Source organism: Aspergillus novofumigatus, assembly GCF_002847465.1.
Source record: "Aspergillus novofumigatus IBT 16806 chromosome Unknown P174scaffold_2, whole genome shotgun sequence".
Classification (NCBI taxonomy): Eukaryota; Fungi; Ascomycota; class Eurotiomycetes; order Eurotiales; family Aspergillaceae; genus Aspergillus; species Aspergillus novofumigatus.
Window position 1 is genome coordinate 247,677 of NW_020194275.1, and position 14,212 is coordinate 261,888.

The 14,212-nt window shown below is 51.2% G+C and overlaps 9 protein-coding genes across 9 annotated transcripts; 5 read left to right on the plus strand and 4 right to left on the minus strand.

Moving 5' to 3' along the window:
- Positions 1-95: 95 nt before the first annotated feature.
- Positions 96-1,259, plus strand: P174DRAFT_383604 (uncharacterized protein; the record flags this gene model as incomplete). The annotated part of the gene is made up of 5 exons (XM_024823169.1): positions 96-364; positions 421-531; positions 583-968; positions 1,018-1,082; positions 1,141-1,259. The coding sequence occupies exons 1-5, from the start codon at positions 218-220 to the stop codon at positions 1,257-1,259; spliced, it is 828 nt and encodes a 275-aa protein (XP_024684949.1). The 5' UTR covers positions 96-217.
- Positions 1,260-1,558: 299 nt separating this feature from the next.
- Positions 1,559-2,404, plus strand: P174DRAFT_417398 (regulator of G-protein signaling domain-containing protein; the record flags this gene model as incomplete). The annotated part of the gene is made up of 1 exon (XM_024824599.1): positions 1,559-2,404. The coding sequence occupies one exon, from the start codon at positions 1,559-1,561 to the stop codon at positions 2,402-2,404; it is 846 nt and encodes a 281-aa protein (XP_024684950.1).
- An 87-nt stretch (positions 2,405-2,491) lies between these two features.
- Positions 2,492-3,145, minus strand: P174DRAFT_400905 (putative MBL2-like secreted peptide). The gene is made up of 3 exons (XM_024823918.1): positions 2,852-3,145; positions 2,729-2,805; positions 2,492-2,683 (listed from the first exon to the last, which is right to left on the minus strand). The coding sequence occupies exons 1-3, from the start codon at positions 3,118-3,120 to the stop codon at positions 2,661-2,663; spliced, it is 369 nt and encodes a 122-aa protein (XP_024684951.1). The 5' UTR covers positions 3,121-3,145; the 3' UTR covers positions 2,492-2,660.
- Positions 3,146-4,649: 1,504 nt separating this feature from the next.
- P174DRAFT_438160 (serine hydrolase domain-containing protein) lies at positions 4,650-5,949 on the plus strand. Its single transcript, XM_024826469.1, has one exon. The coding sequence runs from the start codon at positions 4,674-4,676 to the stop codon at positions 5,880-5,882; it is 1,209 nt and encodes a 402-aa protein (XP_024684952.1). The 5' UTR covers positions 4,650-4,673; the 3' UTR covers positions 5,883-5,949.
- A 155-nt stretch (positions 5,950-6,104) lies between these two features.
- On the plus strand, positions 6,105-7,832 carry P174DRAFT_501157 (putative amino acid permease; the record flags this gene model as incomplete). The annotated part of the gene is made up of 2 exons (XM_024831018.1): positions 6,105-6,487; positions 6,529-7,832. The coding sequence occupies exons 1-2, from the start codon at positions 6,199-6,201 to the stop codon at positions 7,830-7,832; spliced, it is 1,593 nt and encodes a 530-aa protein (XP_024684953.1). The 5' UTR covers positions 6,105-6,198.
- A 298-nt stretch (positions 7,833-8,130) lies between these two features.
- P174DRAFT_364543 (uncharacterized protein) lies at positions 8,131-8,454 on the minus strand (the record flags this gene model as incomplete). Its single annotated transcript, XM_024821997.1, has 1 exon — positions 8,131-8,454. The coding sequence occupies one exon, from the start codon at positions 8,452-8,454 to the stop codon at positions 8,131-8,133; it is 324 nt and encodes a 107-aa protein (XP_024684954.1).
- A 746-nt stretch (positions 8,455-9,200) lies between these two features.
- On the minus strand, positions 9,201-10,487 carry P174DRAFT_417403 (putative feruloyl esterase; the record flags this gene model as incomplete). Its single annotated transcript, XM_024824600.1, has 4 exons — positions 9,201-9,242; positions 9,291-9,797; positions 9,846-10,218; positions 10,336-10,487. 4 exons carry the CDS (start codon positions 10,485-10,487, stop codon positions 9,201-9,203), a joined length of 1,074 nt encoding a protein of 357 aa, XP_024684955.1.
- Positions 10,488-11,242: 755 nt separating this feature from the next.
- P174DRAFT_365637 (PLAC8 family protein) lies at positions 11,243-11,820 on the plus strand (the record flags this gene model as incomplete). Its single annotated transcript, XM_024822068.1, has 3 exons — positions 11,243-11,384; positions 11,439-11,536; positions 11,590-11,820. The coding sequence occupies 3 exons, from the start codon at positions 11,243-11,245 to the stop codon at positions 11,818-11,820; spliced, it is 471 nt and encodes a 156-aa protein (XP_024684956.1).
- A 379-nt stretch (positions 11,821-12,199) lies between these two features.
- Positions 12,200-13,829, minus strand: P174DRAFT_501158 (flavin monoamine oxidase family protein; the record flags this gene model as incomplete). Its single annotated transcript, XM_024831019.1, has 1 exon — positions 12,200-13,829. Exon 1 carries the CDS (start codon positions 13,769-13,771, stop codon positions 12,200-12,202), a length of 1,572 nt encoding a protein of 523 aa, XP_024684957.1. The 5' UTR covers positions 13,772-13,829.
- Positions 13,830-14,212: the final 383 nt, after the last annotated feature.

Here is a 14,212-nt window from a genome sequence, read left to right on the forward strand (position 1 = left end):
GGCATCACCACCCAGACTTGGGAGCAAAGAGGTTCATCCATAGAGTTTCCATCCGGCCGGAACCGTCTAATAACCCTACCTCGTATCATAGATAAGTTCTGTGGAGCTGGAAATTGCTTGTCACAGATCCCGACTCCGCGAAATTCAATATTCTCCTACACTTCGCGACCGCAGAAGACATGCGGGATATCCTACCTCTCTCCCAGGCCTTACGACCATGGTGAGTGGCCGGAGTGAGGCAATTGTGGTGGTCACGGCCATATTCCTGGCTTTTTCCTTGATCACGGGCAGTTTGAGATGCTTCGTTCGCTTTCGCTTGACTCATGCCGCAGGTTGCGACGACTATATCATGGTAACTGCAATGGTAAGACTATCCTTCGACTCATGTAACAGGGCAATTCTGAGCAGACTGGAACACAGTTCTTCAATATCGGTTTCGGGACGTGTACGATACTCGGCGCGACGTTTGGCATGGGCAAGCAGCTGGTTTACTTTGAAGAATCGCCGCAGAACTTTCGCAAGGCGATGCTGGTGGGTGGATATGAATTTTTGCGACGCAAGCTCACTACTGACTGACCGCAGTGTTTCTGGCTTGGGCAACTCTTCTACGTCGTTACTTCTGTCCTCGTGCGATTGTCAATCACCGTCACCCTCGTGCGCCTCACCGTCGATAACCTCCATCGGAGCATCCTCGGTGCTGCCACCATCCTGTCCATTGTCGCAGGAACCATTTTCTTCTTCTTCACCATCTTCGAATGCACCCCGGTCAATTATTACTGGAACCGAATGACGGAAAAAGGGCATTGCATGGACATGGATGGTCTCCTGGGAGTCGTCTACATGTACAGTGCGGCCGCTGCGGTATGCGACTTTACAATTGGACTGCTGCCCGCCTTCATGATTCGGAGGCTAAAGATGGACCGACATACGAAGATGGCCGTCATTGGCATTTTGTCTATTGGATGCGTGTATGTTACTTCTTCCTGCTTGAACCTGACAGAAACTGACTATCGCCAGTGCTAGCACCGCGGTTATTGTTCGTATCCCGTTTCTCCATCTGTCAAAGAGTCGGGAGTTTCTATGTAAGAGGCCTCTGAGACCGTCACTGGCAGTGATGACTGACTGACTTCGGCAGACGAGACAACGCAAGTTTCGATATGGTCGAACATAGAGACTGGGTTAGGGATGACCGCAGGGAGTTTAATGACTGTGCGACCCTTTTTGCGGGCGATCGGATGGTTACATATAGACTAAAGTAGCTAGACCAGTCGAATGAACCCCAGTTTCCAAGCACCCAGAAGAGAAGCAGCATATTCCAAGCGAAACACTATAAACCTTATGTCAAAAAGTCAAAAACAGCCGTGTCATTGATGGAAGAGAGCCCCATCGCGTCAGGACCCCAGATTCCCACCGCCCGAACCATGGCACGCGCCTCCACTTTCATCATTGGCTCCGGAGCTCATAATCATATTGCTTTATAAGACTCCAATACAACGAGGAACTGAAATAGCTGTTCTACTAGCATTAACTATGTGCAAACACGTCCAATCCACCATCCATGAGGGACCGATCAGACAGTCTATACCATCTCCAACCCCGGCTCGATGACATCCTAAACGATGTGGCCCCCTTCCCCTACACCCTGGGCGCATTCATCGCCTTTCTCTCCGAGCACCAATGTCTAGAAACCGTCGAGTTCTTACTAGAAACCGAACGCTACCGACGCATCTACCACTGGCTCGAACACAAAACCGAGACATGCGAGGTCGCCCGCAAGGCGCATCTCTCCGGTCTCTGGAACCGGCTGATAAAACAGTATATTCGCCCTCACGGGGAGCGCGAGATTAATATCCCCTGCGACATTCGGCAGCAGCTGATGCAGCAGTTCCACAAGCACGGGGATGACCCTCCCCCGCCAGAAATACTCGATCGGGTCGTGAATAACGTCAAGGAGCTCCTGCGGGGTTCCATCCTGATACCCTTCCTGCGAAGATCATCCGCGACTGCGCGCGTCCAGCCGCTCTCCATGCCGTGTTTGAATGATTGCTTGCCGGAGGAGGCCATGTCCGGGCCATTTGTCTCGGATGATATACAGGTGAATAGATGCCCGCGAGAGGATTATCCTAGCCGTCGGAGTGACTCGACACGTCGGTATGGATTCTATGGCGAGCCGGCCTCGAGCTCGGTAGAGGACGACGGCGAGTATGCGAGTAGTGCGGTGATGTCTTCTGCGTCGGACCGGTCGGATATACAAGATTTTGCTGTCAAAGGGAATGGTGAGACGACCAGCTCGCGTACGAGCGCGGTTCGAGACCGGCCTTCTCCAGATGATAGGAAAGGTCGCGGCTGGCGAAAGAGATTCAAGGAGGGGTTGGCGAGGCATCTTCTGCGGTCGTCGGAGTGATTGAGTGTCTCGTATAATGATACCCATGATGACTTTTTGCGTTTACGGGCGTTCGTGGTGTTTTATTACTGGTGATCTTAGAAGCTTGGGTAAATGCCATGTATTGTCTCTATCTCGACATCATATTCACGGGGTATAGGAAAAGGGATCTGAAAGCGACTTGCGTAGTGATACAACTCCCATCGTGATATCTAAACCATCATGATAACTATATCAGGTGTCTAGCAGCATCACACAGCGACATCACCGTCAAGGTCTAGTCGCATTTGGGGAGTTTTTCTAACATCATCAGCCACGTCCAAATACCAGGGAAAGGGAACATACTGCTTGAGCAATTACTATCGGTAAAGTACCCATTCACATAACACGTCGTCTTGAGATAAGTAATTTGATCCCAGGAGCTAGTCTCATTAGCATCAGCTCATCATAACTCACTATCAAACTCACCAAACCCCGTTGTAGCAATCGCCGTGCTTCCAGCACGCAAAGGTGAGTTTGTCCCCCTTGGGGAACCCAAAGATCGCGCCGGCGTCTAGCTTCGCGTCGTACCGGCAGTTGACATAGTGATCGACGTTGACGATCTTGCAAGTCTGCGCGGATCGGCGCTTCTCAAGGTCCAGCTCTCCACTACCATCTGCTTCGGCTTCGGGGTCTGCGACAGGGGCAGCGGCCGCCAGGAGGGGGAGAAAGGCAACTGCGAGACTGAGGAACTTCATTTTGTTTTTGTTGCTGTGTTAACTGAGACTCGCTCTATCGTCAGGGGAGGAATGTTGTAAAGCCGTGTACTTATACCTTGGGATCACCACGTCCTCGTATTGCGCAGCCCGCTTCCTCGTGTTCCTCGCCGCATGCTGCTATTCATAGGCAGATAGCGCGAACTCTCCGATGTTGCATTCTCGTATCCGGCCATTTTTAGCATCTTAATATCCTCGCTTTGCATTGATAATTAGCTAGGCTAAGGCATTGCTGCAGAGTGCTTGTCTATTAATTCCCCGATGGTCATTCATGTGGTCAAGTCTACAGGCGAGCATGAAGAAGGGTTGAACCAGGCCGCTTTTTTATGCGAGGTACTAACACAGAACTGCAGTGACAGTGTAAAACACTAACATAGATGATATATGATCTCATGAATCTCCCTCTCACTACTACTAAGAGTGTGCAAATAGTTATAGTTATATTAGACGAGCTGGATAATCTTGGCAGATTGTTTCAAATACAGGAAAGGGGCCGCTTTTAGTACAGAGGATGTCCCGTATGAATATTAGAATTAGAGACTATACAGTTTGCAATACGGCGAAGGAACATATTCTATTGGTATTTTCTGTTCCTTGAGCTACTCCGGTGTCTTCAATTTGCTGTACCTTGAGATGTCTGGGGAACAAGCGAGAATAAGGATATGGGGAAATTATTGGGGTTTGCGGAGGACAGGACTCGAATATGGCTTCTTTCTGGAGAAAGTGGGATGTACATAAGTAATGAGGCTAGACATTTTATTGCCATTCACTCTGGCTTGTATAACTTGTGCACTGTCAAAGTGAAAAGGCTCATCCCAGTCAGCATATGGAAATCTGGAGAGCAACACACCGTTAGAATCATTATTGAGAGAATGCGCTGGTTCTTGAAATCGTATGTAATGAAAGGCAAATTCATATATCTTGGATAGGCAGCGAACGCAAAGTCAATAGATGTCATCATAGACTAGATCTAGAGTGTCTAGAACTCTGAGCATATGTATATTGATATCCTCAGATGGGACGTCCATGAGACAGAAAGCATTATGAATGAAGTGAGGCAGTATTGGGAGACATTTTGACTATCCTTGGGCCAGGCATCCTACCCTGGTAAGCTTTGATTGCTGCCTGGATGAGAAACAATATAGACAGGGTTAAGCTTATATATTTATCTCTAATAACCACATTGCTAAGGTGAGCAGCCTCTTGGCTATGTTGAAACACCCTGGTGCCTATCAATACTCTTACTATTATATCCATCATGAAACGAACTAGAATAGAAAAAGAGAAAGAACTGCTTTCTTAAATCACAAGAAACAGTCGATTAATGAGACATCATTGTTATCGCAATTGGTTAACTAGCAGATTAATAGTGGGGGACAATGGGATGCAGTAAGACATGAGTCATGCAAATAGTGCTTATTCCCCAGCAATACGATTTGAGGACGCGTATTTCTGGTATAAATAGAGGGGAGGGGGGTACAGGATGAAATACCCTCTGCCCCTCAAACGCTTTCAAGTAACGACGATCTGACCAAATGGCCGACGATATCGAAACTAGCTTCCAGGCCGCCATCGACGCTGGCAAAATTAACGGCGCTGTTATTTGTACCACTGACACCGACGGTAACTTTGTTTACAATAAGGCTCTGGGCCAGCGTACCTTGCTGTCCGGCGAAAAGCGCCCGCAGCAGCTCGACGACGTTCTCTACCTGGCCTCGGCAACCAAGCTGGTCACCGCCATTGCTGCCCTGCAGTGCGTCGAGGATGGGCTACTTAGCCTGACTGGCGATCTGTCGTCCGTCGCACCCGACCTGGCCGCCAAGCAGGTCTTAACTGGCTTCTCCGACGACGGCGAAACCCCGATTCTCGAGCCACCAGCTCGCCCCGTCACGCTCGAGATGTTGCTCACCCATAGCTCGGGTCTCTCCTACCACTTTTTAACCCCGTACATCGGCCAGTGGCGCGACAAGTTTGCATCTCCCCAAGAGGGTGAGCGCCTCTCGGTCGAGGAGCTGTTCCGCTACCCACTCGGCTTCCAGCCTGGCACCGGCTTCATGTACGGCCCAGGGCTCGACTGGGCCGGCAAGGTGGTGGAGCGGGTGACGGGGCGCACACTCGGCGAACGCATGCAGGAGCGCATCTTCGACCCCCTCGGCATCAATGACGCTCAATTCTGCCCCGTCACACGCGAAGACCTTCGCCCCCGGCTCGTGGACCTTAACCCGGATGATCCCGAAGCCCAAGGGCGTGCGGTGCTCGGCGGCAGCGTCGACATGAACAAGCGCGGACGCGGCGACTTTGGCGGCCACGGCCTCTTCATGTCGGGCGAAAGCTACGTCAAAATCCTCCACTCGCTGCTGGTCAACGACGGAAAGCTGCTCCGGCCCGCGACCGTCGACGATCTGTTCGAGCCACACCTGAGTCCTGAAGCGACGGCGGCGCACCAGGCTGCATTAACATCTCCTATGGGCGCCTTTTTCGGCGTAGGCCTCGACGCCGGAACAAAGCTGGGCCAAAGCCTGGGCGGCCTGCTGACCCTGCAGGATCTGGATGGCGGGTACGGGGAGCGCACATTGACATGGGGCGGCGGCCTGACCCTGGTCTGGTTTATCGACCGCAAGAACGGGCTTTGCAGTGTTTGCGCCATCCAAGCCTCGCTGCCGTTCAATACTGAGGCAGTGATGGCGCTGAGGCAGACATTCCGCCACGACATTTACCGCAAGTATGCTGCGTTTAAGGCGTAGTAGATGTCATTTGATATTATGTGTCACGAGAAACGAATATAAATAGAAATGTTATAAAAAGGATGAAACTGCATGGTTTGTAGGGCGTTGTGGTCATAGAGCCATTAGTTACTCGGCGATGTTCATTAATAAGCTTCAGGATTCCATGGTAGCTTCTGGTGGCCCCAGATATACCCACAAATGCAATCTCCGTTAGTCTGGGCAATCTCGGAACTCCTTGGAGCGGGGAAAACTGAAACTTTTCTTCGGTCCTGGTCTTTGCTGCTGGGAGTTTCTGGCCCGTTTACGCCGCTCTTGGTCGGCATCTATTACAACCATGCCTACTGAATCAGAAGTAGGAATTCAACTTACAGAAGGAGATGGGTCTAGCGCATCTGATGGGGACATAGGTTTCATCAGGCGTGGCTTCGGAGAGGTACATGCTGTCCGGCAAGGCCTGTACCAGCGGCACATTCAGATGATCGCTCTTGCTGGCACAATTGGCACCGGTCTATTCCTCAGCTCCGGCCAAGCCCTTGTAACGGCAGGCCCACTGGGTGCATTTCTTGCCTATTCGATTGTTGGCCTTGCTGTTTCGAGCGTCGTCCTGACTGTCGGAGAGATGGGTGCGTTAGTCCCCTTAGCGGCGGTCTCGTCCGCTACGCAGAATACTTCTTCGATCCGGCCATGGCCTTTGCCAACGGGTGGAATCAAGTATACTTATACTCGGTCACTCTCCCTGCTGAGATAGTGGCAGCCTCTGTGCTGATTGAATTCTGGATCACCGTTAACAACGCAATCTGGATTACCGTGTTCAGCGTCCTGGTGCTCGTTACTGCGCTGGTATTCGTCAGAATCTATGGGGAGCTCGAGTTTTCATTCGCCATCTTGAAAATTCTGCTAATCATTGGAGTGAACATCATGGCGCTGGTGATTACTTGCGGCGGAGGGCCAGATGGTGAATCCATTGGTTTCAGATACTGGAGAGACCCAGGGCCTTTTGTTCAGTATCTGGGGATCGAAGGCTCCCTTGGCCAGTTTCTTGGTTTCTGGAAAACTTTAAACAATGCCGTCTTTGCATACTCGGGGATCCAGAATATCACGATTCCCGCGGCTGAGACCAGGTCTCCACGACAATCAATACCAGAGGCAACCAGGCGCATCTTGTACCGCATCTTCCTCTTCTATGTCCTGTCAATCTTTATGATGGGCTTGGTTGTTCCCTCCAATGATCCCACTCTTCTTCGACTGACTGGCACGGCTTCTCAGTCCCCATTTGTTATCGCTGCCCGCCGGGCAGGGATCAAAACCGCGCCCTCAATCATCAATGCTCTTATCCTGACTTCCGCCTGGTCTGCTGGCAATTCATACATCCTCTTTGGATCCCGTATTCTCTACGGCATGGCGGTCCATGGCCACGCTCCAGCCGTATTTGAAAGGCTGAACCAGTTCTCTGTGCCTTATGTGGCTATTAGCTGTATCGGGCTCTTCATGTGCTTGGGATATATGTCCCTCTCCCACTCATCAACCATAGTCTTTCGATGGCTGCGTGATGTCGTGTCAGTCGCCACATTAGTTGACTGGATAATCGTCTGCATCGTCTACCTCCGATTCTACTACGGTTGCAAGAAGCAGGGCGTCGACCGACACAAAGAGCTTCCATGGGCTGCGCCTTTCCAGCCCTACTCTACCTGGGCATCGCTGATCCTGTTCACCCTCTTGCTGATTACTGGTGGCTTTAGCACATTCATCAACGGCCACTGGGATACCGAAACCTTTGTCGCATCGTACCTCAACATCCCAATAGTCCTCGGACTATACTACGGGTACAAATTCTGGAAGAAAACGCACATCATCGCTTTAGAGAATATACCGCTGGTCGGTCTAATCCAGTTCTATCTGTGCCATGATGAAGAGGAACCTGAACCAACCCCAAGAAAGGGGCTCGCGAAGTTTAACATTCTGTGGTAGCTGCCCCGATACCGCGTACTGTCCGAGCAGGTGGGAGGAGTGCATATTGTACATACAGACTATTCCTTGGATGTAGCTTTCAAGCTGAATATATTCTTCATTAGAGATTCTATCCATTGATTATGATCTAGCATCCACCTGGGAAATGCACCATGAGCAACAGCCAATACTTTTTCCCCTGCTGCGTACATTATCCTTTCGTTGCTCCACATCGACAGATCCGTAGGCGAGAGTGCTCTAATCCGAACCATCAGCCATATCCCCTCAATCACATTTTCCAGCACGCATACCCGATGATTTAATCAATCTCATTAAGCCACACCCGAACGGTATCAACGCCCCTACGCGCCGCAAGGATTCGCAGCACAGCCCGAACATTCCCTTCCACGATCTCAGTCTCCTGAGGAAAAATATCCGAAGGCTGCCATGTCACAAAGGCTTGGGTGATGGACCGCTCTCCGCTCTCCAGATAGTAATCGGGAATCTTGGGGCGAAGACTGGTATAGAGCGATGCGGCGAATTCCTCAAAGGAGGAGACGTCTTCGTCGACGAGGACCACCTCGTTGGTGCGGGTCTCGCCGGTGAGGTAGATGAGGATGGGGACGAGGGTATCGGTGGACATTTTGATTGTATGATGGTATTCGGGTGTACTTGGAGGTATGAGGGAGTGATACAATGGCTCACAGGAGGTATATATACACATATACCACATGTCCTTGGCCTATGCTATCTTTGAGTCTGCCTTGCGGAGGGCTCGTAATGCTGGTCGTATTCGCAGATTGAACGTCTGTTAAAGGATGCGCTACGCTCGGAATACGAGGGCAAAAGCGCCATGTCTCCATATATCTCTCGTATACTGGGGACAAAGCTCGCGTATATGCCAAGCTAGTAATCTGCCATAATCAGCTAGCTTTATCTAAGGTTAGATTGTATGAGTTCCTGCAGTGAGAGCCTCAGGGGAACACGAGAGAAAAACGCCTTGCCCGGTTGCCGGTTTGGGGCATGAAGCAGGCATCTAGCGACTCACCCACCATGTTCATGCTTCCAAGAAAGTATTGATAGGTCTCGTTTAGTCCGAGCCTTTCCTGAGACTGGTCAACTTCTGTATTTTCCTTGGGACATATCTTCTCTGATAAGAACTGTCAAGAGGGCGGCCTGACCGGGGATTCAGAAGATATGACTTCCCAGCCGAAGGAATCTCCTGTTCACAGTGAAGAACTGACCTAGCAAGTATATTGAGATTACCTGGTCCAAGTACGCTACTTTCCCTGAAAGCAATCCCAGATATACAGACTACTCCCAAGTGCTGGTCCGACTTTGTCACTCCTACGATATCGTACTCGGTGGGATCTGCCAGCTGCCGGAGGCTCAGCTCTGGCCCCAAATCTTCAGTTGGATGCTTTGATCGGCCTTGGTCAGTTAGCAAGGAACCTGCTGAGATGATGTTCAGTGACTTACCATGCCATGGTACGTGAGGAGCTTTCCTCCGGCTTTCTTGAATGTGGTAAGATCCGGGTCATTGGCGGCCATGACATCGGTGTATTCCTTGACGGCGAGACGGAAGAGCGTGTCATATTCCTCATGACTCAACCGGGTGACGTCGAAGCTTTGGTTCTTGGGCACAAACAAGCTGAGCCACTCGTCCGGGCTAGCTTTGATGTTCTGGCCCGGCGCAACTCCCAAACTAGAGATGTCCGAGCCTGGGTTCGCACCATACCACAAGAAATCCCCGGCAACACTCCTCGGGTCCGACAAGGCCGATTCCGCCATGATCGCTGCCGCTCTTCTAAGCTGCGTGGGTTTCCCAGTTACACTGCAAGAGAAAGTCTGATTCACAGCGGTGAAAGGCTCAAAGTGACAGTTCTCCGGGTCCGAGATGATGCCATCGACAATTCCGTCCTTAGGATCGCAGTGCTTCACAACCTCCTCAGTCAGGAATTCCAATTTACAGCTGAGCGGAGACGACTCGCCGGCCCACAGCGGTGCCAGGAGCGGATATTAAACTGCAGTCACGATCTCAGGCCACGACTGCGCGGGTGCAGAGGTCGCAATTCCATTATAGGCGTGCGGGTATCGCTGCGCAAACATGAGACCCTGGCGTCCGCCGTGCGAGCAGCCACTCCAGTAGGAGTACACGGGCGGGATGCCGTAGAAGCTGCGCACCAGGCCTTTGGCGATAATCGCCTCGTCGTTAAGGGATCTATAGCCCAGACTGTGGAGGTATTCGAGGTTGACATTCCCTGGGCGCTTCAGAGGCCATGCGTCTGGCATTGTATCCCCGAGACCTGCGTCGGTTATCGTCGTCGCATATCCCTCTCCAATTGCCCCGCCCATAAAGAACTGGGACAAGACGAACTGCTGGCCTGCTATCCTCCTCCGCCGGTGGCTTGCAGACGTTGGTTCCAGTTGCGTGGCAGCCAGGTCTCCACGGAAATACGGTCGTCATAGCCTGGGTGGGTGCAGGTCACTGTACATATTGCAGCAATCTGCATTTTGCACCGACAGAGCACCGTGGTTGTAGTTGAAATCAGCAGGCACGTCGAAGGTGAAGCTATTGACCCATGATGCCTCGAGGGAGAGGATCTCGGCACCGAAGACTGCCGGTGTGGCAATCGCGGATGGGGAGCAGTCTATGGCCGGACCGATGTGGCTCATGATTTCGGTATAGCAACGAAGGAAAGGTGAATTGTTGAAAGTTCTGATTTTGTATTGCTGTCGTCTAATCCTTCAGAGGCCATATCGTGGTACTTATATTCCTGGATAGATGCTGCAATATTAGCCCAGACAGTTTGACGTTGAGCGAGTATCTGCACTGGCGCGCATAGGAATGCGAGCTGCCTTTGAAAGTGACCGCTTCTAAGACATCTATCTTGGACCGGTTCACTTAAATCTACATCAAGCTTATGTCTTGGAGTGGACCTCCGACCAAAAAAGACGATCGTTTTCGACCAACACGGCTGCGGCTGAGCCCAAGGCTGCATAAGGGGGCAGAAAGTCGGTTTGATGTTCTTCACACAACGCTTTCCCAAAGGTGGGTCGTGAATAGTGTAATCTAGTTAGGCTACTGACAAGTTAGAGCTTGCCTTGGCTAATCAACAAGTAAGAAACCGTAGGACGGTAGGAGTCGATATCTACAATATCTCCACTTGGCCAGGATCCACCAGGCTACCCTAGCCTCCCCATACTCCTATTCCGTATTGGGAGACTCGATATACGAATGCGAACTTCCAGCCTGGGGTATAGGGATAAATTCTATAACATTCATGTCAGGATATTGGATTTCCGGGGGTATATAAGCTACCGCTTTCAGGGAATTCGCTAGATGTTCCTCCAATCCTTCCTCCTGGTCACTGAGTGCACACCAGAAACTACGACCAATTCTCATATTTTACATTCCCTCGAATTTCAAGATGGCATCAATCGACAAGACTTACCGCTCAGTGCCAAAAGGACCGACGGATGGCCCTCTCGAATCAGATGCGGCCAGAGCTATCACTCACAGCCCAGAATGGCATTATTCACTTTTTGATTGCTTCTCACCAGGCTCGCTCTGTGCGTATCCCACATATTCTTCTCCCGCCTCAAGCTGACCTGATATCAATCAAGGCTTCACAAGCTGCTGTCTTCCATGTCTTACCTTTGGCAAAACCCAGGCCAGGGCGCAGGATCCTACTCTACAGAACTATAGTAGTATCAACTCTGAAGTAGGTACCCTCGGATGATACCAATGACTGACTAGGCTAACCCTCGCCTGCAGTGCGCCATTTTTACTTTTCTCGCCCTCGGATATTGCCATTGGATCATTCAAACGATTCGGCGGAGTGAAATGCGCCAGAAGCATGGCATTGCGGGATCCTGTCCTGGAGACTGCTGTGTTACCTTCTGGTGTGGATGCTGTGCATTGATCCAGGAGGAGAAGGAGATGGAGTTGCGCACGAGACCTGAGCTCACTGGGTATCAGACTACAGCGCAAATGGAGTATCCTTGACCATTCGCATTTATTTAGTTGGGGGATATGGATGTTCTGCTTGTCCTGCTTATTTCACTTATTTTCACCCTGGTCTCTGGCACTGTGGCATGACGCCTGTTGTTTTCCTTTATCAACTTTCGTTTTCATATTTTTCTTTGTTATAATTGTGGATGTATATTGCCCGGATGAGAGAGGCGGTTATTATTAATATCTACCTCTATGATAGTATTGAGACAATGAAGGTAGTAATAAACCTTCAGCAGTCGAAGACAACTTAGTCAAGCACACTTAGTGCATCTAAGGCCAAAGATACTTAGCTGACCAACTACTGAGCAATCATATAACTATCATGTTCTTAATTAAACATGCTGTTTCTACTTGTCATTGTGAGGTCAATCTATGTCCTCGAACAAATTGCCGTCGCTCTCCCACTCTTGGCCATCCATGCACTCTCCAAATCCTCCACGTACTGCACATTATTATGCAGCGGAATCGAATAACTGCACCTTTTCTGCCCACAGTGCCGTTGCACATTGACGCCCCCTTTCTTCACCGGGGAGTACTCCTCGCCCAACGACCTGATCTCACTCATTCCCAACATGTCCCCCACCGTCTGAATCGCCGAGTCCACCGCCCCTGCAATCCAGGTATGATGTCGACTCAAATGCTCCCCGACAAAGTAGACACTGCCCTCTGCGCGGCGCGAAGCCTCATAAAACCGGCTGAATTGCCCGGGAAGAAACATTGCATCCCCCGTGGCAGACTCCTGGCTCCAGCAGACGTCAAACGCATCGATGAATTCGTCGGAGATGCTGACGCCGGTGTCCGCGTAGAACCTCTGCAGATCGTGTAGCACTAGAGACACGCGCTGGTCCCGAGGGAGCGAGGCCATCCGGTACGCATCGTTCATCCAGCAGTAGAGCAGCAGCACACTGGACCCCGAGCTTCCAATATCATTGGACGGATATACGATCCAGCGGAAGCGGAGGTCCGTCACGCTCTGTCCGCCGAGACAAGGGGTGGGCAGCTTCTCCCAGAATCGGGTGCGGAAGTGTAGGCCGATCTTGTAGAGGGGTTCGTAGTGCGTCGCGCGAAGGGCCTGCTCTTTCATGAAGGACCAGGTGGGGCGCTCGATGATACTGTGCAGGGCGGCCGGGGGGATCGCCAGAACGACTTTGTCAAACGTGGCAGAGTGTGCACTGGTAGACAGCGTGATGCTTCCGCCTGGGTTTTCCTTGATCGAGTCGACCCGCGCGTTGAGGTGGATGTGCTCGCGGCCGATAAGATTCGCTGCGCTCTCGGTGACCCGCGACATGCCCCCGCGTACCGTGCTCCAGTCTCTGGTATGGAAGTCGAGATTCTGCATCGTGATCTCAGTGCAGCTCAAATCGTACTGGTTTGTCTGGCTATTTATCAGTTCGACAAAGTCGATCACCTCGTGCGGCCACCCAACGACAAAGCGGAGGTACGTCCGAAACGACATCTCGTCGAGCTTCATTAGCTGTCCAAACCCAGTCTGGAAGTCCTTGTGAAGCAGACTCAGCCACGGGGTGACGGCCTCGCCCAGCAGCTGCCGTGCGGATTTCCCCTGATACTCCACCGGCAGGCCACACTCGGCCGCGAGCGTGGGATCGTCGACATTCACCTTGCGATTGCGGATGAAAGCGATGTTGTTGCGGTGTTCAAGGACATACGGGATGAGTTCGATCTTGTCTTCGTGGCGACCGTGGGTGTTGAGGTAGCGGATGAACTGGTACACACGCGAATGCAGACTCGAACGGGGGATACGCATCGCCCCGGCTTCGAAGTAGATGTCTTCATTGGAGTTGAGGGGTTGGAAGCGATGGGTGTAGATGCGTCCGCCAATGCGGGAATTGGCTTCGTAAAGAGTGACTCGGTGGCCTTCTCGTTGCAGAAGGAGTGCGGTATATAGACCGCTTACACCGGCGCCGACGATACCTATTTCCATGTTGGAATAGCAAAAGGGATTGCTGGGAAGTAGAGAAGAGAGAATACATCAATCCCTTGAGGTGAAGCAGTGATCACTTCCCTTCCATTGTAAGCAGATATTCCCTGATCCAGTGTGGCTATTCCTTGTTTTGGATATCGCTCGGCCATTACGTGCGATACTGCATGGGTAAAAGCCGTAAGACCGTTCTTTAATATGAATGGCCTAGATATGCATTAGTTTGGTTATTATGGCTTGTCAAAAGTACGGAAACTCATTCAAGACTCAGCCGAAAGCTTGCGTTTTTACCTTGGCCGTGAAAGAAACCTAGCCAATCTAGGTTCGCCTCAGGTAGATCCATAGGATACGTACTATTATTGCTCATGACAGGGAATCTCTTCCTAAGGCTGTCCAAACATGGTTACGGTGGGGTGAATCTACGGTGAATGTAACACCATTAAT

Coding starts and splice junctions, on each gene's coding strand:
- P174DRAFT_400905 (XM_024823918.1), bottom strand. CDS start 3,120: ATGAAGTTCCTCAGTCTCGCAGTTGCCTTTCTCCCCCTCCTGGCGGCC. Junction 2,806..2,851: donor GATTGCTACAACGGGGTTTG/GTGAGTTTGATA, acceptor TAATGAGACTAG/CTCCTGGGATCAAATTACTT. Junction 2,684..2,728: donor CGATAGTAATTGCTCAAGCA/GTATGTTCCCTT, acceptor TGATGATGTTAG/AAAAACTCCCCAAATGCGAC.
- P174DRAFT_438160 (XM_024826469.1), top strand. CDS start 4,674: ATGGCCGACGATATCGAAACTAGCTTCCAGGCCGCCATCGACGCTGGC.